The following is a 26,964-nucleotide window of genomic DNA, read 5'->3' as shown; positions in this document are numbered from 1 at the left end:
AGCTGCATGAAGAGGCTCCGGTGAGAGCTGTGGCCTCTTCACAGCTTACCAAGCACAGCACCGTCCATTGGATAGCAGCAGTACTTGGTATTGCAGTTTAGTCTCATTCACTTAAATGAAACTGAGCTGCACCTAGGCCACGTGACCGATGAATGTGATGTCACTGGCCTAGGAAGTACTCTTAAAACAGCTGATCGACAAACACTTGGACAATCCCTTTAACTATAGCTATCATTCTACGGTACAGGGACATATATGCATGAATACAAATATTTGGCTCCAGTTTGTATACAGGTCCTTCTAAAAAAATTAGCATATTGTGATAAAGTTCATTATTTTCTGTAATGTACCGATAAACATTAGACTTTCATATATTTTAGATTCATTACACACCAACTGAAGTAGTTCAAGCCTTTTATTGTTTTAATATTGATGATTTTGGCATACAGCTCATGAAAACCCAAATTTCCTATCTAAAAAAATTAACATATTTCATTGAACCCATAAAATAAAAGTGTTTTTAATACAAAAAAAGTCAACCTTCAAATAATTATGTTCAGTTATGCACTTAATACTTGGTCCGCAATCCTTTTGCAGAAATGACTGCTTCAATGCAGCGTGGCATGGAGGCAATCAGCCTGTGGCACTGCTGAGGTGTTATGGAGGCCCAGGATGCTTCGATAGCGGCCTTAAGCTCATCCAGAGTATTGGGTCTTGCGTCTCTCAACTTTCTCTTCCCAATATCCCACAGATTCTCTATGGGGTTCAGGTCAGGAGAGTTGGCAGGCCAATTGAGCCCAGTAATACCATGGTCAGTAAACCATTTACCAGTGGTTTTGGCACTGTGAGCAGGTGCCAGGTCGTGCTGAAAAAGGAAATCTTCATCTCCATAAAGCTTTTCAGCAGATGGAAGCATGAAGTGCTCCAAAATCTCCTGATAGCTAGCTGCATTGACCCTGCCCTTGATAAAACACAGTGGACCAACACCAGCAGCTGACATGGCACCCCAGACCATCACTGACTGTGGGTACTTGACACTGGACTTCAGGCATTTTGGCATTTCCCTCTCCCCAGTCTTCCTCCAGACTCTGGCACCTTGATTTCCGAATGACATGCAACAGTCCAGTGCTGCTTCTCTGTAGCCCAGGTCAGGCGCTTCTGCCGCTGTTTCTGGTTCAAAAGTGGCTTGACCTGGGGAATGCGGCACCTGTAGCCCATTTCCTGCACACGCCTGTACACGGTGGCTCTGGATGTTTCTACTCCAGACTCAGTCCACTGCTTCCGCACGTCCCCCAAGGTCTGGAATCGGTCCTTCTCCACAATCTTCCTCAGGGTCCGGTCACCTCTTCTCGTTGTGCAGCGTTTTCTGCCACACTTTTTCCTTCCCACAGACTTCCCACTGAGGTGCCTTGATACAGCACTCTGGGAACAGCCTATTTATTCAGAAATTTCTTTCTGTGTCTTACCCTCTTGCTTGAGGGTGACAATGATGGCCTTCTGGACAGCAGTCAGGTCGGCAGTCTTACCCATGATTGTGGTTTTGAGTAATGAACCAGGCTGGGAGTTTTTAAAAGCCTCGGGAATCTTTTGCAGGTGTTTAGAGTTAATTAGTTGATTCAGATGATTAGGTTAATAGCTCGTTTAGAGAACCTTTTCATGATATGCAAATTTTTTTAGATAGGAATTTTGGGTTTTCATGAGCTGTATGCCAAAATCATCAATATTAAAACAATAAAAGGCTTGAACTACTTCAGTTGGTGTGTAATGAATCTAAAATATATGAAAGTCTAATGTTTATCAGTACATTACAGAAAATAATGAACTTTATCACAATATGCTAATTTTTTTTAGAAGGACCTGTATTGTTGGCAGCACATCTCCAGTTTACATAGGGCAGCATGCTGCTAACAAAAACAGATTTCCATCCACTATGATGGTATATTAAGAAATCAAACTTCAAAAAAATGGTGTTTAGGGATGGTGTTTTACTTCAAGCTTCAGATGAACCAAATTATTGAAATTCTGCATTATCATTATCATCTTATAGCCATTAGCCCATACACCAGGAATTTAGATCATTTGGGCAACTTTTTTTTTTTTAGCACTTCAATTATATGTTCTGTCCTTCAGGTGCATGGATCTGTTGGAGAACCTTGGTGGATTTGGGTTGAAGATCCCACTAATGACCATATTTATCATTCGGAATATTTTCTTCTTCAAAAGAAACAGGTATAATGCTTTACTATTCGATGCAGTTTTATGACTGTGACTTCCTTTGCTTTGCCGTGTGCATAAAACATTTCTGAACTGTAGGTCTTATTGATTTCCATATGTTATGGGGATAGAACCTTGTATGTATTTAAAGGGGTTTTCCAGGATTTTAATATTGATGACTCATCCTCGATAGGTCATCAATATCAGATCGGTGGGGGTTTGACAGCTGTTTGAAGGGAAGGCTGTGCTCACATGCGCATGTTTGTTTACCTGCTCGCCAGCGCCGCAGTGAGTATGTGTAACTACCAGCCGTCCCATTCATTTTAATGGGACGGATCGTTCCTATTCAAGTGTATATGAACGAGCCGTCCTATAGAAGTGAATAGGACAGCTTGTAATTACACCAGTTGACGGCAAGCGGGTAAACAAATAGAAGGCAGCGCTTGCATGGAGCGTGGCTTTCCCTTCAACCAGCTGATTGGAGAGGGTGCCAGGTGTCAGACCCCACCGATCAGGAGAGGGGATTGTCAGGACAGTCTCTATAACGTTTCCTCAAATCTACAGGTGGTCATAAAAGAAGAGCAATTTCTTGTGTTTACGATTCCCATCTTTGAACCTTTACCCTCCCAATACTACATCAGAGCCGTTTCTGATCGATGGCTAGGAGCTGAAGCTGTGTGCATAATAAATTTCCAACATCTAATTTTGCCGGAGAGGCACCCTCCACACACAGGTAGGAATTTACTGTGAATTCTTATTTTTTGGTATATTTATTTGCAATATCATTGTTTCTGACTATATACAATGCATTCGGAAAGTCTTCAGAGCCTTTCACTTTTTTCACATTTTATGTTCGGCCATAAAATAACAAAATTCACCTGACCAGTCTGCACTCAATTCTGCATAATGAGAAAGTGAAAACCGAATTTTAGACCTTTTTGCAAATTTATTAAAAAGGAAAAACTAATATTTCACATGGACATACAGTGGATTTAAACAGTCTACACACCCCTGTTAAAATGTCAGGTTTCTGTGATGTAAAAAAAATGAGACAAAGATAAATCATTTTTCCACCTTTAATGTGACCTATAAACTGTAGCACTCAATTGAAAAACAAACTGAAATCTTTTAGGTGGAGGTAAGAAAACAAAACAAAAAAACTATAATAATGTGCTTGCATAAGTGTGCACACCCTCTTATAACTAGGGATGTCGCATCCCACAGCAAAAGCCATGGTCCACAGAGAGCTTCCAAAACATCAGAGGGATCTCATCAATCAGAGGGATCTCATTGTTAAAAGGTATCAGTCAGGAAAAGGGTACAAAAGAATTTCCATGGCATTAGATATACCATGGAACACAGTGAAGACAGTCATCATCAAGTGGAGAATATATGGCACAACAGTGACATTACCAAGAACTGGACGTCCCTCCAAAATTGATGAAAAGACTAGAAGAAAACTGGCCTGGGAGGCTACCAAGAGGCATACAGCAACATTAAAGGAGCGACAGGAATATCTGGCAAGTACTGGCTGTGTGGTACATATGACAACAAATTTCCATATTCTTCATATGTCAGGGCTATGGGGTAGAGCGGCAAGATCTGTTTGGCGCAAAAACAATACTGCACATCACCAAAAGAACACCATCCCCACAGTGAAGCATGGTGGTGGCAGCATCATGCTTTGGGGCTGTTTTTCTTCAGCTGGAACTGGGGCCTTAGTTAAGCTAGAGGGAATTATGAACAGTTCCAAATACCAGTCATTATTGGCACAAAACCTTCAGGCTTCTGCTAGAAAGCTGAACATGAAAAGGAACTTCATCTTTCAGCATGACAACGACCTAAAGCATACATCCAAATCACCAGAAGAATATAAAAGTTTTGGAATGGCCCAGCCAGAGCCCAGACCTGAATCCGATGGATAATCTGTGGGGTGATCTGAAGAGGGCTGTGCACAGGAGATGCCCTCGCAATCTGACAGATTTGGAGTGTTTTTGCAAAGAGTGGGCAAATCTTGCCAAGTCAAAATGTGCCATGCTGATAGACTCAGACCCAAAGAAGACTGAGTGCTGTAATAAAATCAGAAGGTGCTTCAACAAAGTATTAGTTTAAGGGTGTGCACACTTATGCAACCATATTATTTTATTTTTATATTTTTTCTTCCCTCTACCTAAAAGATTTCAGTTTGTTTTTCAATTGAGTGGTACAGTTTATAGGTCACATTAAAGGTGGAGAAAGTTATTAAATGATTTATCTTTGTCACATTTTTTTACATCACAGAAACCTGACATTTTAACAGGGGTGTGTAGACTTTTTATATCCACTGTAAGTATTCAGACCATTTTCTATGACACTTGAAATGTAGCTCAGGGGGCCTCCCATTTCTCGTGATCATTTTTGAGATGTTTCTACACCTTGATTGGAGTCCACTTGTGGTAAATTCAGTTGATTAGATATCATTTGGAAAGACACACCCCTATCTATATAAGGTCTCACAGCTGACAATGCATACCCACACAAAAACCAAGTCATGAGAAGGAAAGAACTGCCTGTAGAGTTACAGATTTGAAGACGGACACAGAAGCATTTCTGTTGCACTAAAGGTTCACAGGAGCACATTGGCCTCCATAATTCTTAAATAAAAAGAAGTCTGAAGAAGCAGGACTTTTCCTAGAGCTTCCGACTTCACCAACCTAAGTTATCCCGGGGGGAGGGGGGGGGGGCGGTTTTAGTAAGAGAGATTACCAAGTGGTAATTTTGTTTGGTTGAGCTCCAAAGATCCTGTGTGCAGATGGGAGAAACTTCCAGAAAGTCAACCATCACTGCAATATTTCTTCAATCTGGCCATTATGGCAGAGTAGTCAGAAAAGATAATTTGTTTTCACTCCTCAGTAAAAGACACATGCAAATTTGCAAAAACAAAACACCTAAAGGACTTTCAGGATTTGAGAAAGAGAAGATATTCTGGTCTGATGAAACCAAGATTTAACTTTATGGTCTCAATTCTAATAGTTATGTTTGGAGGAAACCAGGCACTCCCCAATACCATCCTTCCCATCCCTGAAACATTGTTGTGGCATGCTGTGGGGTGTTTTTCTGTGGTTCGGGCAGGGAGACTTGTCACAGTTGAGGAAAAGCTAAATGGAGCAAAGTACAGAGATATTCTTAAAGTATAACTGTCATATTTTTTTTTTTTTTGTATTGGATTGTGGTGATTATATCACCTTGGTGGCCCTATTTAAACTTTTCACTGTGTATTCATTTACCCCTTAATTCCACAGTTTTGTTCCCTGTACTGCCTACTTTTACCTGTACTTAAATTAGGGTTGCCAGGGACTGTAAGTAAATGATTAAAGCCAGGTCCTCCCCAGCAGCTGATAACAGTGCCTGGGCTGTGTGCACTTCTCCCTGTCCCTGCGCTTGGCAGACGCTCCCTCACTCAGCAGACTTGGACAATGCAGAGTTGAAGCAGCGCAGACCAGGGAAGGGAGATCTGCCATCTGCTCAGTGTATAAATGACAGCAACATGTGGTAAGAGGACCCCTTTGTGCTGCAGAAGATTAAGCCTTTAGGGGGAGGGCTCTGGTTACTGACACTTTTGGGGGGCTATTGTTACTGGCTAGTGAGGGCAGGCGGGATTAGCCTCAGGGTGAGGGCAGTGGCGGCCATCTTAATTGAATAGTGAAATTGCAGTTTTATGCAGACTGGTTGTTAAGGGCTGAATCTTATTAAATATGGGGTAAGTCAGTCTAATAACTGATTCTGGAATATCATGTTATTAGTAACTACATATATGAAAATTGAAATTAGGGTCTAAGTGTGACGGTTATCCTTTAATGAAAACCTGATCCAAAGTGCTCTGGACCTCAGACTGACAATGACCCTAAGCACTTGGCCAAGACAACACAGGAGGCGGGGCTTAGGGTTTTGTTTTTCTGTTACGGCGCTCACCACATAATTTTTAAAAATATTTTAATAGTTTGGACTTTTCAGACGGGGCGATATGGAATATATTTATTTATAGTTTATTTATTTTATATGTAAAATTGGGAAAGGGGGTGATTTATACTTGGACCTAGGATCTTTTCATCCCTTGTCCTATTCACCCTGATAGAGCTCTATTAGGGTGAATTGGACTTTACACTGTGTCTGCTGCTCCCTCTGCATAGTACACACAGCAGCAGGGAGATTACCATGGCAGCCAGGGTTTTAGTAGCGTCCTGGCTGCCATGGTAACCGATCAGAGCCCCAGGATTACACTGCTGGAGCTCCGATCAGAAGCTACCACTGCCACCAATGAGGAGGAGGGGAGGTGACCCTGTGGCCACTGCCACAATTATTTTAATACTGGGGGGTGCACTGCGCCACCAATGATAATTAACCTTTAATACAGATACAGGAGGCGGGTGCGGCAGAATCACATAGCCAGCACCTGATCTCTGACAGGGAGCTGCGATTAGCGGCAGTTAACCCCTCAGGTGCTGCACCTACCTCCTGGGTCCATACTTAATTTAATTAAGTAGCAGGTCATGTAGAGCGGCCCAGGGATCTCCCTGCACTTACTATGTAATTCGCCCGCTGTGGCACCCATTACTGTCTCCCGCGCTGTATGCTAATTACTACTATCGGAACACCAGTGAGGAGTCATCAGCTTCTCTCCCTGTGCGTTCCTTCTCCCTGGCTGTAGGGCTGTCCAATCACGTGCGCAGAGCGTCAATGCCAGAGAGAAGGTGAGAAGGAACTCCCAGGGAGAGAAGCTGATGTCTCCTGCCGAGTGTTCCAATAGTAGTAATTAGCATACAGCGCAGTAGCTGCAATTTAGTTTTTAAATAGTACGGCTTTGCTCTGATGTGTCCGCATCTTTGTGCACTGCAGACGCATAGCATGCGGACACAGGCGACAGGGTAAATAACTCATAGGGGAAGAGCAGTAAGCATAGGGATAGGAATGCAGGCACCGGACAACAGCCCCCTCTAATTACAAAGTATAGGGAAATATAGTAAAGATCCCAACAGAAAAGGGGCAGGTAGCCAGAAAGTTGAGGTCTTTAAATAATACCTATTATCACTTTCTTAAATTAAAACAAATAAATGTTACGTTTTAATTCAGACCACAAACGGGAACCTATGTTCCACAAAATGGTACCTCATTCAGCAAAAAATGAGCCCCTGCATAAGAAAGTCGCAAAAAAAAAAAATATATATAGCTCTCAGAACATGGAGACACTAAAACATAATTTTTTAGTTTCAAATATGCTTTTATTGTGTTAAAGTGAAATAAAAAAAAAATATATATACATATTAGGTATTGCCGCGTCTGTAACAACCAGCTCTATAAAAATATCACATGACCTAACCCCTCAGCTGAACACTTTAAAAAAAATTAAAAAAAATAACAGTGCCAAAAAAGCAATTTTTTTGCCACCTTACATCACAAAAATTGCAACACCAAGCGATCAAAAAGACGTATGCCCCCCAGAATAGTACCAATCAAACAGTCACCTCATCCCGCAAAAAATGAGACCCTACCTAAGACAATTGGTCAAAAAATGAGAAAGCTATGGCTCTCAGACTATGGAGACACTAAAACATCATTTTTCACCTTGCCCAATAAAGTGCAATAATGAATGATCCAAAAAATCATATGTACCAAAAAAAGGTACCAATAAAAACGTCAACTCTTCCTGCAAAAAAACAAGCCCCTGCACAAGACAGTCGGCAGAAAAATATAAAAATAAGGTGTTCAGAAAATGGAGACACAAAAACAGTTTTTTTTTTCAAAAATGCTTTATTATGTAAAACTGAAACAAACAAAGAAAGTAGACATATTTAATATCATTGCATCCGTAACAACCTGCTCTATAAAAATAGCACATGATTTACCCTGTCAGATGAATGTTGTAAAAAATAAAAACGGTGTCAAAACAGCCAATTTTTGGTTACCTTGCCTCTCAAACAAACGTAATATAGAGCAATTAAAAAACATATGTACCACTAAATAGTACAAAACTGGCACCTTATCCCCTAGTTTCCAAAATGGGGTCACTTTTGGGGAGTTTTTACTGTAAGGATGCATCAGGGGGCTTCAAATGGGATATGTCATCTAAAAACCAGTTCAGCAAAATCTGCCTTCCAAAAACCATATGGCGCTTCTTTTCTTCTCTGCCATGCCGTGTGCCCTTACATCAGTTTACAAACATGTGGGGTGTTTCTGTAAACCTTTAATTCTTGTTGAACACCTAAAGGTTTAACAGAGTTTGTAAAATCAGTTTTGAGCAACTGAAGGGGTGAAGTTTCTACAATGGGGTAATTTATGGTCCTTAAAAAGTCGGTTTTGGAAATTTTCGTAAAAATTTTAAGAATTGATTCTAAAATTCTAAGCCTTCTAACGTCCTAAAAAAATAAAATGACATTTACAAAATGATGCCAACATAAAGTAGACATATGGGGAATATATACATCATGTAAATATTTTATGAGGTATCACTTTCTGTTTTAAAAGCAGAGAAATTGAAATTTGGAAAATTGTGAATTTTTCAAAATTTGGGGTAAATTTGGGATCTTTTCATAAATAAAGGTGAAATATATTGACTCAAATTTATGACTATCATGAAGTACAATGTGTCAAGAGAAACCAGTCTCAGAATGGCTTGGATAAATAAAAGTGTTCCAAAGCTATTACCACATAAAGTGACATGTCAGATTTGCAAAAAATGGCCTGGGCAGAAGGACGAAAACTGGCCTGGGGTAAAAGGGGTTAACGAGATTGTGTTCGCCAGGAAGAGTCCAGCGAATTCAAGCCTTCAGCCTACTGACTGATTTACTCCTTGTCTCCTGGATTCATTCTTTGAAATCCACTAGAAGCACAGGTTTTTGACAAGGCCATGAATATGCCAGTGTTCCTGATACGAATAAACACATCTCATATAATTTCCATACTTGAAAGAAGGTATGCAAATGAGCTCTTAACAAGCTCTGCCTCTAATGCTGCTAGATAATTTGGATAACAATTAGGCCATCATGTCATGTCTCAAGGCCTATATAAAGTGTTGAACACTGACTTATAGAATAGCTACCTTACATCTGGTGGCATCAGAGGCAGAGCTTATTAAGAGCTCATTTATGTCCCTTTCTTCCCAGAATTCCAGAGGAGCATGTACGGCCTATAAGCCTCCTCGCGCCAAGAAGAGATGGTACTCCCCAAATCCTGACTGTAACCCAGTTAAGCCATTACTCTGCTCTGCACTGATGAGGGGCAATCACCCTGAAACAGCTGTCTGCAGATGAGGTGCTGGCTTACTTATTATCTAAATCATGTTTCAATGCCTTTTAAAAGGTTAAACATTGACTTATAGGATAGCCACCTCACATCTGGTGGCATTAGAGGCAGAGCTTGCTAAGAGCTCGTTTGCATACCCTCTTCCCAGATTTCCAGAGGAGCATTGCCTGACCTATGAGACTCTTCATGTCTTTTAAAGCTCTTCCCAAAAGGAGATATTGTATTCTCCAAATCTATATTGTGCTTGAGAACTTCATAATATAATTTTCAGACGTATTCTGCTTGATTATATAGAATCACTTGTGAGGGTTGACTTGAATTATCATCATGTGCATGGTAGTGTTAGCTGTTAGAAGGTAGAAAGGAGATGACAAGTTCTTTTACAAACATTGCTGGCAAGTTATACTTGGATAAAATAAATGTATATACTGGAAACTAGAGCGAAAGAGCCACTATGATACTGTGACTATACATAGGATGTCTCTCGTAGTAAACTCGTTCTTACTATCCTGACCTTTGTTGCTGTTGACAATACCACTAGGGTGTTTGTATGTCTACTTTTTTGCTTTTAGTAAACTGAAATTTTGTTGATGTGCATCTCATTAGGTACTGACAGACTGTTACACATTTGTTACACTTTATGGGAGGTAAACTGATCTCATCATTGATGATTCTGTTTCAGAATTGCTGGATTTGCAACCTTTGCCCACCACTGCCTTGGGTCATAGAGAATATGAAGCCCTTTATAAGTTTACACATTTCAACCCAGTTCAGACTCAGATCTTTCATACTCTCTATCACACGGACACAAACGTTCTCCTCGGGGCCCCAACAGGCTCTGGTAAAACAGTAGCTGCCGAGTTGGCCATCTTCAGAGTCTTCAACAAGTATCCAACATCCAAGGTTAGAAATCAATATGTTTATATATAGATTTTTACTTTGCTTTGTTACTTAGATGTTTTATGTCACTAAAATAATTGTAAACCTCAGACACACCCTCTACTAGCCTATAGACTCTCATGCCCTTCTCCAGTGCTATTCTCTCTTGAGTTTTTCCAGTCCTCCTGCTGGTTTAATGTATCGCAGTAGATTGTGTGGGGTATAAATAATATATGTATAACCCCCTAGGACATGTATATTCCATTCTCTGAAGCCTCCCCCGTTTCATTTGTATCCTAATGCTTGTCACAAAATCTAAAAGCAGCATAAACTTTTTACATTTATCTTGCATTTCTAGGCAGTCTATATAGCTCCACTGAAGGCTCTAGTCCGTGAAAGAATGGAGGACTGGAAAGTGAGGATTGAAGAAAAACTTGGCAAAAAGTACGTTTCAGCTTAATAGATGAGTTAAAATCTTTTATCCTTTAACCTGTTTCTGACTCCTGAAATGTACATCATGGGAAGTTATCAGTACATCATGATAAGCTCATGGGTATGGTAAGCGCACCTACAATATAAGCAGCAGGAACGGGGCTTTGATACAATGGCGTGATCCCAGCAATTCACCCTGCAGCACTGCACAAAGGAAGGAGCCTTTTTGTCATGAGAATCACCAGTCCTGGCAGCAAAATCCCTGGCATCACCATGGAGACAGCCCGGGACACGATAGAGGCTGCCTATTCGGGCATACTTGTATTATGCTCTTACAAGAGATCAGTGCATGTTTCTGTGATCAGACACAGGATGTTGGCACACACAAGTATGAGAGCATATTTTTAATAGGAAAAAAAAAATACAAAGTTAATATCCCTATGTAAAACTAAAAAGAATTGAAAAGTTTTGAATAAATGAATGCAGTCATCAAAGTGCAGGATGAAACCCAGTGGGCAGATTTTGGGCGAAACTTATAAAAGTAGTGTAAAGTAGAACTGGCTTAGTTGCCCAGAGCAACCTATCAGATTCCACCTTTCATTTTCCAAAGTAGCTGTCAAAAACGAAAGGTGGAATCTGATTGGTTGCTATGGGCAACTAAGCCAGTTCTACTTTATACCAGTTTGATAAATGACCCCATTTGTGTTTAACAACGTCATGTAAAAATTGTAGATTATAAAATGAACCTGAAATATCTGCCCTGCAGGCAGCCTGGTATAGAGCAGGAGGAGCTGAGCAGATTGATGTAAAGTTTTATGGGAAAAGATTATGTATAAATTGTCTTTTTTATTCTTTTGTACTTTGTAATTTCTGTTAATCCTAACTGCGGATTGAATGGAGCCACAGTTCACGTAACCAAAGTCCTCCTTCATCTCACTTGTGTAGTGAGCAGGACCGTGGGATTCGGGATCCACAGCTTTCATAAATTTGTCACCTAGTCTTGAGCCTAGAGTGAGCAAGGATTTAGATAAATAAATGACAGGTTTTACTAAATGTTTTCCCTTTAGATCTAAATATTAGGGTCCATTCACGCATCCGAAACTGTGTTGTGGTCCACAAATTGCGTATCCGCAAAACACGGACACCGGTCATGTGCGTTCCACATTTTGCCGGCACTATGACAGAAATGCCAATACTTGTCCATGTCTGCGAAAAAGAATAGGACATGCTCTATTTATTTATTTTTTTGCGGGGTTGCAGAAACGAAAGTCCGGATGCGGACCCCACGCAGTATACTGTCCGCATCTTTTGCGCCACATTGAAAATGAATGGGTTTGTGCCTGTTCTGCAAAATTGCGGACCGGATGTGGACGTGTGAATGGATCCTTAGGGCTGTTTCACATGAGCGGATGCCGTGCGTGGCATCCGCTGCGTGAAAGACAGCCAAGACCCGATGCAGACTGCAGAGTCACGGAGCAGTAACATGACTGATAATGCTCCGTGCCTCTCTGTGATCTCTTTACTACAAAATCACGGTGACAACTTTATCTCACTGGGATTTTGTAGTAAAGAGATCATAGAGAGGCACGGAGCATTATCAATCATGTTACTGCTCCGTGACTCTGCAGTCTGCATCGGGTCTTGGCACTCTTTCATGGAGCGGATGTCACGCACGGTATCCGCTCGTGTGAAACAGCCCTTAGTGTGCTCAGCTCCTCCTGCTTTATAACATTCTGCCTGCAGCTCAGACACCTCTTTCTACAGGTTCCCGTAAAGCACAGTGAAACTAGTCATGTGGGGCATATTCTGCAGGGAGCAATACTATTCGTACGCCTCTAGTCATGACCATTCTTCCTTTGGCTTGGCATATATAATGACCATTGGCTCTCTAGTACACACAATGGAGTGTGAAATACCATGCACAACAGGATTATATAGTGTATAACTGTGCACATTGATTGAGCTAAAAGAGTGGAAACTACTGAAGTAGATTAATATCAAAGATGTAAATGTAGGTAGTCTACAGATGCACCAGATTTGTAAAGGTGGCTGATGCTGGATGATACATTTGGTGCATCTTTAAGAACTCGAGTCATCAGATAAGGCCTTATTGTTTAAATCAAGTTTTTATGTTAAACATATATTTTTTTTAATTATTTTTTTGTGATTCTTTTTTTTTTCCATGTCCCTATCTATAGTCAAAAATAATAGAAAAAATAGCGCTAATATCATGCAGTTTTCACACTAGCCACTAGGTCTAAAGACTTCCTATACTTTGAGATCAGACACATGGGACATAGACTCAATGGACAGGAGGTCCTCATTAACTACTTTGGGAGAGTTTTCTAGGCATGCTTTTTGACCTGTGCAGGGGTCAGGAGAATATAACCTCTAATATGGTGGATTTTGTCTGGTCTATATAGAGGTGATACCTGTCTTTGTAATCCTGCCTGTGATAATGAGATGGCCTCTTAAAAGTTGCCTATACAGAACAGGTAGTCAGAGCATATTAGGCTTAGGGGCAGGTGTCAAAACTTATTGGTTTTATTTTGTTTCAATACAGGTAGAGTCATGGAAAATGAAACAAAAAACAGCAAAAATTCTAAACACAATATAAACAATATGACATTTTCAGATGATGCGTTAGGTGCAAAGGAGGCATTGCCATTACTCCTAGAGGCTCAGCTATCTCTGCAACTGCCGCGCCCTCTGAACTTTGACTTTAGGAGAAGTCAGGACCAGGTGTGATGATGTTTATAGGGCCCGGCCCTGTCAATCAAAGTGGAAAGGACATGAGATTTGCAGAGAAATCTGAGCCTCTACTAGTAATAACAACGCCCCTGTTGCTCCTAGAGGCTCATTTTTATATATTAAAATATAATTTTCCTTTCCAATGTGTGCATATGGGGCAAACACAGTTGCCTTCAGCTGCCAAGTGCAAGTTGAACAGGTCAGTCAGTTTCTTAGGTGTAAATCTGCTGACAGATGCCCTTTAAAAAAAAAAAATAGAAGAAGGGACGCACACTGATCACCCATTGCTCCCATTCCCACACTTACCAGCTCTTGACACACAGTAATTGGCAAGAAATGCCTGCTCGGCCAATCACAGAGTTGGGTGGGTCACTGCTGCAGCCACTGATTGGCTGAGCAGCATGGTATTTTGTGTGTCGAGACAACCAGAAAAACAGATTTTGTCCCTATAGGGCCCTCAGGATATTGTAACAAAAATCAAAACACGGTCAACTGACCAAACACCCCTTTTAGGGGTCCTATATGTATGTTAAAACCTCAAACTTTATTGTTTGCTTTAAAAAAATATTCAGAGATAACAATACTATAGGGTGATTTAAAAATATCAGGTTGCAGTATTGGACCAAGTCAACTGCTAAATGTCTTTTTGTGGTCGCTGTCCCTGGCTCTGCACTCTGTTTGAGAGGTGATTTACCTCATGGATACTCTGTAGCCATTTCTGGCACTTCATTAGATATCAGGTGCATGATACTATTACTCCACTAGGGGGTGATGGTATTGCTCCGGGGGGGGGGGGGGGGGGGGGGATATATATTATATCACCACAGCTCCCCAGGTGTGTTCTCAATGGTGAATTGTTTGCTGTCCCTATAGGTCCTAAATATAGGAGTTTCTGTTATAATTAGAGGAGGTGTATTCCTATATCCCTATATACCAGATCCATCATACATTCATACCATCTCACACGCAGGGAGATTAAGCTGTTAACCTCCGGACAATTGCCCAATTTGTACTAAGCTGGACAGTAATTGCGACCCTACTGGCTGTTGGTTTTGCCCTGTACTGCAACCTGCCTAAAACGTGGAAATTGTCACTACCCCGCCCGACATGTTTCGCTGCGAGGCGGCTTCGTCAGGTGAGTTGGGGTGATAGCCCAATAGCCGTTCCCCTGGAGCAATACCATCACTCCAGTAGTGGAGTAATAGTATCATGCACCTGATATCTAATGAAGTGCCAGAAATGGCTACAGAGTATCCATGAGGTAAATCACCTCTCAAACATAGTGCAGAGCCAGAGACAGCGACCACAAAAGGACATTTAGCAATTGACTTGGCCCAATACTGCAACCTGATATTTTTAAATCACCCTAAATTATTGTTATCTCTGAATAAATAAAAAAAAGTAAACAAAGTTTGAACTTTTAACATGCATATAGGACCCCTAAAAGGAGTGTTTGGTCAGTTGACAGTGTTTAGATTTTTGAGACAACCAGGCACCCAATAAGTGTTGAAAGGGGGAGGACTGGAGAATCAAAATGTTGTTGTTTTTAGCCCTTTGTCAATAACTTTTCACTGCTGGGCAATTCCTTTAATTTAAAATAGTCATAATATGGGTTTCAATGACATCAGCATAGTTAGACTTTCTTCATCGTTAAAAAGTGTTCTGGTCCCTGCCAGTCCTGGAATGTGTGTGGTTATGAAATGTGATGGACTATACACCCACATTTTCTCATTGGCAGAGTGGTTGAGCTGACAGGAGATGTCACTCCTGATATGAGAGCCATAGCAGAAGCTGACCTCATTGTCACTACCCCTGAAAAGTGGGACGGTGTCAGCAGGAGTTGGCAAAACAGGAGTTACGTGCAGAAGGTTTCCATTTTAATCATTGATGAAATCCATTTGCTTGGTGAGTAGTGCTTTAAACATTGTATGGACATATTGGCATATTTGATATATCAGTGTATACATTGTTATGTTTGATTTTTAGGGGATGAGAGAGGACCAGTACTGGAAGTCATTGTGTCTCGGACCAACTTTATTTCCTCACATACAGAGAAGACGGTGCGAGTTGTTGGTTTATCAACTGCTTTAGCAAATGCCAGAGATCTTGCAGATTGGTTGGGCATTGGTCAGGTAATTTAAGATTTTATTTTATAAGCATAAGCGTTATGCATGATGCTTATTATAGTTGGGAAACGACAAAGTAATTTCATTCACAAAGACATGGATTTAAAGGGGTATTCCAGTTTTACCTTATCCACTGAATGGAACCGCCGGTTGGGCATGCACATGGCCGCTCCATTCATTTCTATGGGAGTTCTGGAGATGGCCGAGTACAGACTTTGGATAGGGGATAAATTTACATAACCAGAATACCCCATCAAATTATAAAATGTATTGCTGCCTGCTGCCACCACTAGCTGGAGATTAGGAGCATGCTGCTTCCATGAACAATACTGAATTGGCACCTTTGCTTCCCCTAATGGTGACTACAGAAGCTACAATTGTATGCTCTTTAAAGTGTGTTTGTAATACACTTTACTAGGGAAATATGTTCATTTTTATTGGAAACCGGTATGCAACATTCACTTCAAATATATTCTAGACATGTTTAGATGTTGCAGTCATATTCATTATGGAACCAATTTCACTTTCAATGTTATTTTAATAATCATAGATGTATTCAGTGGGGGAAATCTGGCTGAACATGCGTAAAAAATTGGTATGCCTGCTTTTTGCCAGATTCATTGTTTTTAAATACTTTTTGCACTAGACAGCCTTCAAAAGTGTAGAGGAAAGGGTATGGTATAGAAAAAGGGATTAGGCGTAAAACCTTTTGGCACAGAATTCTTAAAACAGAACCTTTAGTCACTTTGGGAAAATTTTTGAATAATGTATGTAACACACTTTTTATTTTATTTTATTTTTTAACAAGGAGTATTTCTTTATCACAGATGGGTCTGTTTAACTTTCGTCCATCTGTGCGACCAGTACCGTTAGAGGTCCACATTCAGGGCTTTCCTGGACAACATTATTGCCCTCGTATGGCTAGCATGAACAAACCTTCATTTCAAGGTAAGTGTCTAAAGAATCAAACAAGACTATCAGCTTTGTCATAGTGCACTCATTTACTCAAATTGTCACTGTACTTTAACACAAGTTTGCATAAATCAATAGCACAGGCAAATGTAAGACATTTTCTAATATATCTTATCGGAATAAATTGCCTTGTTTTAGAACTAACTTTCTCTCTGAAATCTGTGTACAGCACACAACACAGGAATGATTCAGTGCTTTATTCACATCACTGCCGCTCAGTACTTATCTAATAATGTCCTATATGGTGCTAGTTAGTGAGCGTTAGGTAGCAGAATCTGCTGTCTCCATGTACCTTGTATAGGCAGACTTAATGAGCTGCTAGCAGTGTTGGACCGCGGTTTCTTGGGCCCACCAGAGAAAATTATTCTCAAGGCCCATCCTCTGTATCATCATTGAAGTTTAATAGGTTTCGAATCAAATATGTAGCCCCTAGTGGCAAGAATATAGAAGAGAACCGCAGCACTCTCAAGTCTTTAAAAAAAAAAGCTGTGATTTATTCACCAAATAGTGCAGCGTTTCGACCTTACATGGTCTTTTTCAAGCAATGAGTGAGAAGTGCATGTCCAGATATATATACCATCCTTAAAAAAATCACATGACCGTCTGCATAATTAATATGTAAATAACATATGGTTCTCTGCATAGTTACATATACTTAATGAATAAATAGATAAATGTGCAGCCATAAATACACCAGTGTTATCACAAGGTAGGCATTCATGAGGTCATATCGATATATGTTGCAAGAAGATCACTGTTTCCATTGCGCTTGCGTGGAGGAGCGCGGTAAGCCTGATGTTCCTTAGCTGCTAGTGCGCCTGCGTCCCGGAAGTCTAAGAGAAGCAGGGCGTCCCCGTTTGGCATCGGGGTCCAGTGCGCACGCTCATAGACTTCATGTTTAGCTACATCTTGGCATAGCTAGTCCATCTCTAAATCTGGGTGGCGATTTTCATAAATATAGCAGGGTCTATGGAACACTATATCTTATATTAAACTTATGACTATAAGTAGAATATCCATAGGATAATATTATATACATTATGTTTTGACACTCATGTCTATAATAATATCCCATAGTTATAAGTTTAATATAAGATATCGTTTTCCATAGTGCCCATTTATATTTATGAAAATCACCACCCAGATTTAGAGATAGACTAGTGATGCCTTGATGTAGCTAAACATGAAGCCTATCAGCAGGTGCATGTACACTGGATCCTGATGCCAAACAGGACTCCCTGCTTCAGCTCTGCCTCTAGTGCCACGAAATGTAAAGCAGCTATCCTATAAGTCAGTGTTCGACCCTTTAAATAGGCCTTGAAACATGACTTGGATAATAAATCCCTGATCAGTGCAGAGCAGAGAGTACTGACTTAACTGGGTGTTTTATAACATGAATTGGAGAATTTGAGAATTATTAAGCTTATGCAGGCTAAGTGAATCAATATATTTACTAAGTGTGACTAAATATCAGGTAAAATAGACAAACAACATACAGAATAAATAATAATCACATGCCCTGCCGGATACAATATGGGGGAGGGGGGGGGGTCTCCAGCCACCATACCGTAGCACATGGCTGACACCCCATGGTGATACAAGAAAGAAAGAAAAGTGTTTCAATCAATCCTACGTGGATGATTTTCTTCAATGGAGTGCCAAATAACTGTCTGTGTGCAGCAGGGTTCCTTGTGCCTATGAATAAACCTGTAATAGGTTTTAGGTTTCTAAATCATATTACAGCAAATCTAAATATAGTAAGGCCTTTCATTATTATAGTATTTTATTACAGGTTACATGAGAGACAGAAAAAAATAACTGAAAAAAAATTGAATATATTTCTCCTGGGAATTAAATCTTTACATACAAGGCAGTGTACTTATCACTAAGCTATAGTCTTTCTACATAGAGAAGGATGTTTTTCTATGCTTAGAAGCTAACACATATTACTGATGTCTTTATAATCATATATTGTGCTTGAGAGTAAAGCAGTGATATGTATGTATATTACCTTTTCTGAGCAGATCTCAATGTGGTAATGCAATAGTACAAAAAGTACATGATATGTACATGCTGGGACACAGCTCTGCCCTCAGCAGGCCTATATCTAGCCCTGACAATCAAGTGGGGGGAGTGTGCAGAGCACAGGCGGTGTTACAAAACACTGCTCAAACGATTCATCCACGCCCGCGGGTGCTCAAACCCGCTCATTTGCATGATCAATGCTTCCAGGCTGTATGCCTGGTTTAATAGGGTTGATCATGCTGAAATAGCCTCTTTAAAGGATTAACTGCCTAGCATCCCTAAAATGTAAAAAATAAATAATAATAATATTAATAAAAGAATATATACTCACCACTTGGTCCCCCAAAGTTTCCAGCTCTGCCACTTCGGTAGGCTGCAGTGGTGACATAGCTGTGTACAAGTACGTCACTGTTCACACCCTGTAAACCAGAGGTGACTACCAAAGCAAGAGCGCTAGAAATGACGGAAAAGTCAGACAACTCCAAATCTATTTACAACATACACGTAATTATAGCGCCAGGCAAGGTTGTGAAGGACCTTAGCAAACATACCTTTATTGATGTGCACTGTGGTCTAATTACACATGAACCAAAGTTTTGAACAACGTGCAAATGAGGCCACAAGTGCCCAGTGGGTTGTCCCCATCTCAGCAAGTGTCCAGGCTCTTGGCTATAATCCCTATCTCATTCCTCATCGACTGTCTTGACTGATGGTTCCTTTGCTGTCCATTGTTACCTACTCCAGCGCTGAAACCCAGTGTATGTGCTGTGCAGTAGTGGGGCGGCAAATGCACAGTCCTCTCCAGGCTGCCGGCAGGAATTATGGCCAAGAACTTGCCACAGCGGGCACTGTCTGCTGGTCATGTGCCACCTCATTTGCATATTGATTTGTCCCTTTAATGTGACAGTTCACAAATTTAGCCATGCTACGTATGTAGACCCCGAAGGCCCGTAGTAAAGCAGTTGGTTGAATTCTGCATAAAACTACATTATTAAGATTAGATGGCTATTAGCATTTATTTATGGACCAGCAACATATTCTGCCGCACTGCACAAAGGACATTAATAAAATTGTGGCGGGAATGTGACACGCGTTAAATGCTTTAACCACAGATGAATTGGTTCTTGTGTGGGTATTTGGGTGGTATTTATGATATCTCACTCTTAGAAATAAAATTTACATCAAGGCCTGTAGTGGCCTGTGAAATGACTGTTTAGCTTTTCTAATTAGCCTTGTGACAGAGCCGAAGTATTGATGGCAATTTTCGACTGGTCCTGACTATTTCTGTTATTTATAGGCTGCAGAAACGCTATGTAAAAACCACTAATGAGCAATAAATCAGACTCTTGCTGTTTAATCGCACCTGTTGTAGGGGGAGAAAGAAGCCATTACATCTTGTGTCTCCAGATTCTTCCAGGCTGTATGTGTATATAATGATGATGTATTCCTGCCATCTCCACAGACTCATTTGTAGCATAACCCGGCAATCTCCTATAATTCAGGAGCCGTAATCTTTGTATTAGACACCTCCTGATCAGTTACCCTGGAACAGCCTTTTCAGATGGCTAGTCTATTTCATTATTGACTTTCCCTTGGGTGCACCATAAGTATTTATTCTTTAAATGGTGGAATTTTTTACCCCATGTTACACATGGTATCTAGAGACAGACATCTGCATTAGCTGTAAAAATGTCAAATCCATTTGTGTGTCTAGTAAAGTAAGCATTATAACAATTTTCCTGAGAGGCACCTTCATAGAGAAAGAGAAATGATGAACCGAGCTGCCCTTTTCCATAGCAAATGTCCTGCAAATTTCAGGGCTCAAAAAACTGCAGGACATTGTGCTCATCATGGAAGACTTAGGGCTCATTCAGACAGCCGTATGCTGTACGCAAAAATGCAGATCCATTTTTTTGCGGATTAGATGCTGTCCCATTCATTTCTTATGGGCCCTTTTCTTCCATTGCACGGCTCAGTAAAAAAATGAAACGTGTCCTATACTTGTCAGTGAAAATCAGGACATGGCCCTATTGAAGTCTATGAATCAGCAAAAAAACTGAATGCAATCCATTTTTTTACAGACATGCTGAACTGCAAAAAAACGGATCTGCATTTTTGCGGACAGCATACAGCCGTCTGAATGATCCCTTAGGCTGCTGTTCTACAGAAAATGCCTCGCCTTGTGTGACAAACAATTTGGTTGTACAGATTTATTATGGACTGGTGCCATTTTTGGTGCAAAATATTGTACCAAATACATCCTGCAGCATCTTAATAAATTTGTCACTGTTGCAATGAAAATTCTCTTAAAATTTTCTGACAAATGACTTGTTGATTTGTTATTCAGACAGGCTGGCCGGGGTCTTGCAGTGAGAACCAATACCATTTGGTGGATGCCATTATCTTTTTGCAGTGTAGAAGTGACTGCATGTGTGTCCACTCCATGTTGAATTGGCATTACTGAAGCCTGAATGGAGTCAGAATTAAGCCTTATACATCAGTGTTTTGATCAGTGATTTCCATCGCACCTGGTTTGGGCTAAAAAACACTAATGGAAACCGCTGACTGAACACTGGCTGTGTGAATGAGGCCTACGAGGTATGAAAAACAATAAGGCCGTATTCACATGTCTATGTCAGTGATGACATCCTTGATATGGTGGTCAGTGTTTCTTTCCTGAAGATGTCTGGGAAGAGTCCATGTGCCTATTTTTACACTCTATGTGCCATCAGTATTCCATATGCACTGCTAGGCTGAAAAAAGGATTTCCAGAACATCTACTAATGGTCAGTGATGCTATCAGTGTTCTGTCAGTGGTTTTCATGGAACCATAGACTTCAATGGCCATGTTTTGTCTTCGTCATGGACCAAAGTCATGCTTGTCTCCGTTGATTTTCCACTGACCCACGGTCTCTGGGATGTGCAAGTAAACACATGGACCTGTGTGCAGTCCAGCTAACGTCTGTGAGCAGTATGGTTCTGTAATGCCCATTTACTTCACTGAGCTATATTCAGCCACTCTCCATTTGGAAAGAGTACACCCACGTTTTTAAAATTGGTGTTGGCACTAGCACATGATGTTTCACAACATGAGGAATATTAGAAAATTGCATTATATTAAATGACCTAATATATATGTGTAGAACCAAATGTGAATCAACTCTTCACACTTAGTTTCTCATTGGGGATCTTTATGTGCTATAAAGGCTTTTAAGGAATAACTGAACGTCCCTCTCTAAACATGTCCATCGAAACTCATTAGTCATTGATGGCACCCTATATGTGGAAATAAAAGTCGTACTTTGTCATCCGCACGTCATCCCGTGGAAACAAATTGTTAGGAATGAACAATCATGTGAAGGATAGTTCCTATCAAAGCCGCACAATAATACGAGCACAGATCGACGTGCTATACTTCATCCATTGATGCACATTATCTACTATGTAAATGGACCTTAGTCTTGAACAATCAGTGCTCTGGTCTTGACGATAACGAAGCATGTAAATGGTCAGATAAAGCATTACACTGTGTTACTATTGTTACAGCTATAAGAAGTCACTCCCCGGCAAAGCCTGTACTCATCTTTGTGTCGTCCAGACGGCAAACCCGCCTCACCGCTATAGATTTGATTGCATTCCTCGCGACTGAAAATGACCCAAAACAGTGGCTGAATATGGATGAACGGGAGGTATGTACTTATGATTTTCTGTCCACGTTGTCGTGAATTGTGGAACCTTGTGTGATGTTACGGATGCTGTATACGCAGCAGTATACTTACACCACACATGGTATAAGGACCTGCATGGCTTACTTTGTCGAATCCGTTTTCAGGAAGTCTCTGCGTAAAGGAACTGACCATCTTTCTGCATGAATCCCCTGTGGTTGCTCGTCCTACGCTAAATAGAGAACACTTTCTTTCAGCTCAGCCATTTTATTAAAAGAAACATCAAACTGTTACAAATTCTTATATTTTAAAACAGCAACACAACATATTAATCATCGTTAGCGGGATGGTGGCAGCATATTTCAGTATTGGCGCTCGTAGGCTTGGTACTGGCCCCTACTGTAAGTAGTTTTTACTGCTTACAGCTGTGCATGTACAGTCATTAGCATTAGTGCTTTGTGCTTATCTGCTCATAAATGATGGATTTTGTATTCCATGGAGTATTTTATTAACTTGACTGAATAGCTGTTTTCTTTTCTCTTGAATATTATGAGATTTGGCTTCTGGAGGGATGTGAACACTGTGCAATTGGAAGAACAAAAAGTTACAGTATATACATTTAAATACAGAAAGTATTTCAAACGGTCATACAATTATATACAAATGTATCCATGTATAAATGCATGACAAATGTCAGGGTCATGTTGTTCCATTCAGACTTTGAAGGGAACCTACATGCAGTCCTCTCTGTGGGTAGTATATTGTAGAGCAGGAGGAGCTGAGCAGATTAATTTGTCAGTAAACATTCAATAGACCTAGTAATATATTCCTTTGCATCCCTTCTCTTTCTTCACTTAGGAGTCCAGTAGGCTGTCCTACTCAGTGTTTGACTGTTTTATCTGTGTGTATAGTCATACCGGGAAGGCTGCCATCCCTGGATTAGGACCACTCGCTTATACCTGTGTGCATAGTCATACTGGGAAGGCTGACAACCATGGATTTGGACCACTCGCTTATACCTGTGTGCATAGTCATACTGCGAAGGCTGCCAAACATGCATTAGGACCACTCGCTTATACCTGTGTGCATAGTCATACTGGGAAGGCTGCTAACCATGGATTAGGACCACTCGCTTATACCTGTGTGCATAGTCATACCGGGAAGGCTGCCATCCCTGGATTAGGACCACTCGCTTATACCTGTGTGCATAGTCATACTGGGAAGGCTGACAACCATGGATTTGGACCACTCGCTTATACCTGTGTGCATAGTCATACTGGGAAGGCTGCCAAACATGGATTAGGACCACTCGCTTATACCTGTGTGCATAGTCATACTGGGAAGACTGCCAACCATGGATTAGGACCACTCGCTTATACCTGTGTGCACAGTCATACCGAGAAGGTTGCTAACCATGGATTAGGACCACTCGCTTATACCTGTGTGCATAGTCATACTGGGAAGGCTGCCAAACATGGATTAGGACCACTCGCTTATACCTGTGTGCATAGTCATACTGGGAAGACTGCCAACCATGGATTAGGACCACTCGCTTATACCTGTGTGCACAGTCATACCGAGAAGGTTGCTAACCATGGATTAGGACCACTCGCTTATACCTGTGTGCATAGTTATACTGGGAAGGTTGCCAACCATGGATTAGGACCACTCGCTTATACCTGTGTGCACAGTCATACCGAGAAGGCTGCCAACCATGGATTAGGACCACTCGCTTATACCTGTGTGCACAGTCATACCGAGAAGGCTGCCAACCATGGATTAGGACCACTCACTGGACTCCTGCACGTTCAAGCAGCAGAAATATAAATTACTCTTTCCCCATAAATGATCCATCTTCTCAGTTTCTCCTGCTCTATAGGACACCATATTAAATTTCACAGGTTTGCATTTAAAGACATTGTCAAAGATTTTGAATATCAGATCAGTGGGGGTCTTACTCCCAGCACCACTGCCAATCAGTTGTTTGAAGAGACCGTGGTGTTCCCGTACAGTGTACGTTGCTGTGCCTGGTAAGCTGCAAGGAGACTGCAGCCTCCGTAAACAGCTGATCCTTGGGGGCGTCAGGACCTCTGCCGAATCTCAGAAAAATCCTTTGAACTTTTTTTTTAGTGTATGGATGAAGGAAACCACTAGCTGCCCACTGTGACCTATATCTTCGGAGTCTATAGTCATCTGGAAATGGACTGAATTCTTCCAGTCTCATATGGTCATCATAGAGGTGGATTACCCATTACTCCCCTTTATCAGCTGGAAGTGAGCCTTGTTTTGTGATAGTGACTCCTACAATGGAGTACCCAATCTGTCCATTTACTGAATTCTTCCTTTGTATTGGCCACTGCAGGGCAAGCTTCCACTGATGATAACCCGATTATCAAGGGTAAGAAACTGGACCTGCAGTGATCAGCTTAAAAAGGGTCTGACTTGGCGAAACAACCCAATTAAAATTACATTTGTTTGAATGCCAGTCAAAAAACTCCCACATTCAAAAATTAAATGCCATCTGAGTGTTCCTGGAAAGGTCTAAAATGATAGAAATAAATGAATACACCGTCATGTTTTGTAAGTCTTCCATAATTGTTTTTATGCAGTGCTGTTAACCATAAAAGTCACTGGTTGCCAATAATGTCACATATCCAAGTGCTGATCTATCAGAGCAGCTTGCCTAATGTATTAATTCTGTTTTATTGCCAGTGTTTGCGTTCAGCAGTTAGCAGGGAACGCCAACATGCCTGGGCTCTCCTGAGAGCTGGGATTTTATGACAGAAAAGTGCCTCATAAAAAGTGAACACTTAATTATGAGAGAGAAGTTTTTACTTCATTTAACATCTGTAGCAGATGTGATGTTAGTAAATCTCCATGTTAAAGACTTGTGTTTTTTGGCACATCTCTCTTTCGCTGGGCACTGCAGACAATCAAGGGGCATTACTCAGTAGCATATGGTAAAAATCGGATGTGCCCTGAAATTAGAATGCTAATAATTAGTGTTCTGCAAAAATAAAGAGAAAAACCAACAGCGGCAACTGCAGATCTGCCCAAAAAAAGGCTGTGCACTTAGCATCTTGAAGCAATATATCACACTCCAAGGGACAGAACTGGGCTGCACAATCTGTTAGCTTATTCTTGTCCAATCTGGTCTTGTCTTTTCATTTTGAGCCAGCATTGTCATCATTGTGCTGAATTATACCCTGCCTCAAATGGCTTTCAGACACAGGGTAATGTATCTACTCAGATGGAATCCCATCCTTTACAAAGGCTTTTTTTTCTGCACCAATAAATTTTAACACGTTGGGAAGCAGGTATCAGAACCATATGCAAATGATTTAACATTTTACCCATGCTGCAAGGAGGGGCTTTGAAAAAGATTAGACCTGTCATGAAGGAAACACTGGTTGTAAGTGTAAAAAAAAATCCTTATTGTCCCCCAGAATGGGAAGATATGTTTTTAACAGCAAAAACTTTAATTTCTCTCCTCTGTGCTTTATATGTGTGTGTGTATATGTATAATATATATATATATATACACACACACACACCATATTTTCACCCTATAAGACGCAGAGGTTTTAGAAGAGGACAATAAGAAAAATATATATTTCTCGCCCATTTTCCTTGGGGGACACAGACCTTGGGTATAGCTCAGCTCCCTAGGAGGCGTGACACTAAGTAAAACTGTTAAGCCCCTCCTCCATCAGCTATACCCTCAGCCTGGAGATAGAGGCTACCAGTTTTAGCTTAGTGTCCAAGGAGGCAAGACACTCCCTGCTACTGCAGGGCTGTTTTCTCCTTGTTATTTTTACTTTTTCTTCTAATTTTGTTATTTTATTTTTTCCTAGGGATACCAGAGACGCATTAGACCTCTCTGCTCTCCCGGGGTTGAGCTGCGCCAGTGCCAACTTATCTGCACTGCTGCCTCCCCCACAGAAGCAATAGGAGGATCTGGGCAGCAATGACTCCCCTACATCCCGCCAGCTAGGGGGTCGCCCGCACGCCAAGCCCCTCTTCCAGCTTCCTGCCACTGCGGTGCCAGTGGCTGAAGGGGCGACCCTGCTGGAAAGGACTGAGGGTGAAGACGTCGGACGGTGAGATGGCTATTCCAGCCCATACCCCGTCCCTATCTGCAGCATCTACCCCTCTGGGTAAGGGGGGCACCCGTGGTCGCTCATTCTGAGCGCTCATCTGCAGGACAATGCAGCACAGCAGCATCCTCAGCACCCCCACGCCGTTCCCCCCCACGCTGCTATCTTTCTCCCCCCCCCTCCCCCTCATTCAGGGCTGACTCCATTTTTCTCTTCTCTCTCTCCCCCTTCCCGCCGAGAACGGGGGGCGGGGCTTAGCGGTCCCGGTAGGGGCGGGGCTTACGCGCGCGTCATTTTGGGGGCGGAGCTACGTTCTCCTTCACAGGAGACATTTCAAGCGCTGGAGGGGGCGGAGCTTGTTCCCCGTGCTTTCTGCTGAGGTTTCCCGCGCTTCCTCACTCCTGACAGGAAGCTGGGACACGGTGGGGGACTCTAACCTCCTGTGTACATCGCTCGGCTTCTGTGGGCGCTCTCTGCTGCTCTCTGCTGCTCACTGCTGTTCACTGCTTCTCTGCTGCTGCTGAT

At 41.4% G+C, this 26,964-nt stretch overlaps 1 protein-coding gene across 1 annotated transcript in view; it reads left to right on the top strand.

Annotated features, from left to right (window-relative positions):
- ASCC3 (activating signal cointegrator 1 complex subunit 3) overlaps positions 1-26,964 on the top strand; it is a 670,136-nt gene that overhangs the window by 500,477 nt on the left and 142,695 nt on the right. The window contains exons 23-30 of the mRNA XM_044289192.1: positions 2,131-2,229; positions 2,779-2,947; positions 10,175-10,395; positions 10,730-10,815; positions 15,293-15,459; positions 15,541-15,686; positions 16,508-16,628; positions 22,224-22,366. Coding sequence (XP_044145127.1) covers positions 2,131-2,229; positions 2,779-2,947; positions 10,175-10,395; positions 10,730-10,815; positions 15,293-15,459; positions 15,541-15,686; positions 16,508-16,628; positions 22,224-22,366 — 1,152 coding nt within the window. The remainder of the gene's footprint in view (positions 1-2,130; positions 2,230-2,778; positions 2,948-10,174; positions 10,396-10,729; positions 10,816-15,292; positions 15,460-15,540; positions 15,687-16,507; positions 16,629-22,223; positions 22,367-26,964) is intronic.

Source organism: Bufo gargarizans, chromosome 4, assembly GCF_014858855.1.
Source record: "Bufo gargarizans isolate SCDJY-AF-19 chromosome 4, ASM1485885v1, whole genome shotgun sequence".
NCBI classification, from domain to species: Eukaryota; Metazoa; Chordata; class Amphibia; order Anura; family Bufonidae; genus Bufo; species Bufo gargarizans.
Note: the sequence above shows the minus strand (reverse complement) of the source record. Positions and strands in the feature narration are given on the sequence as shown.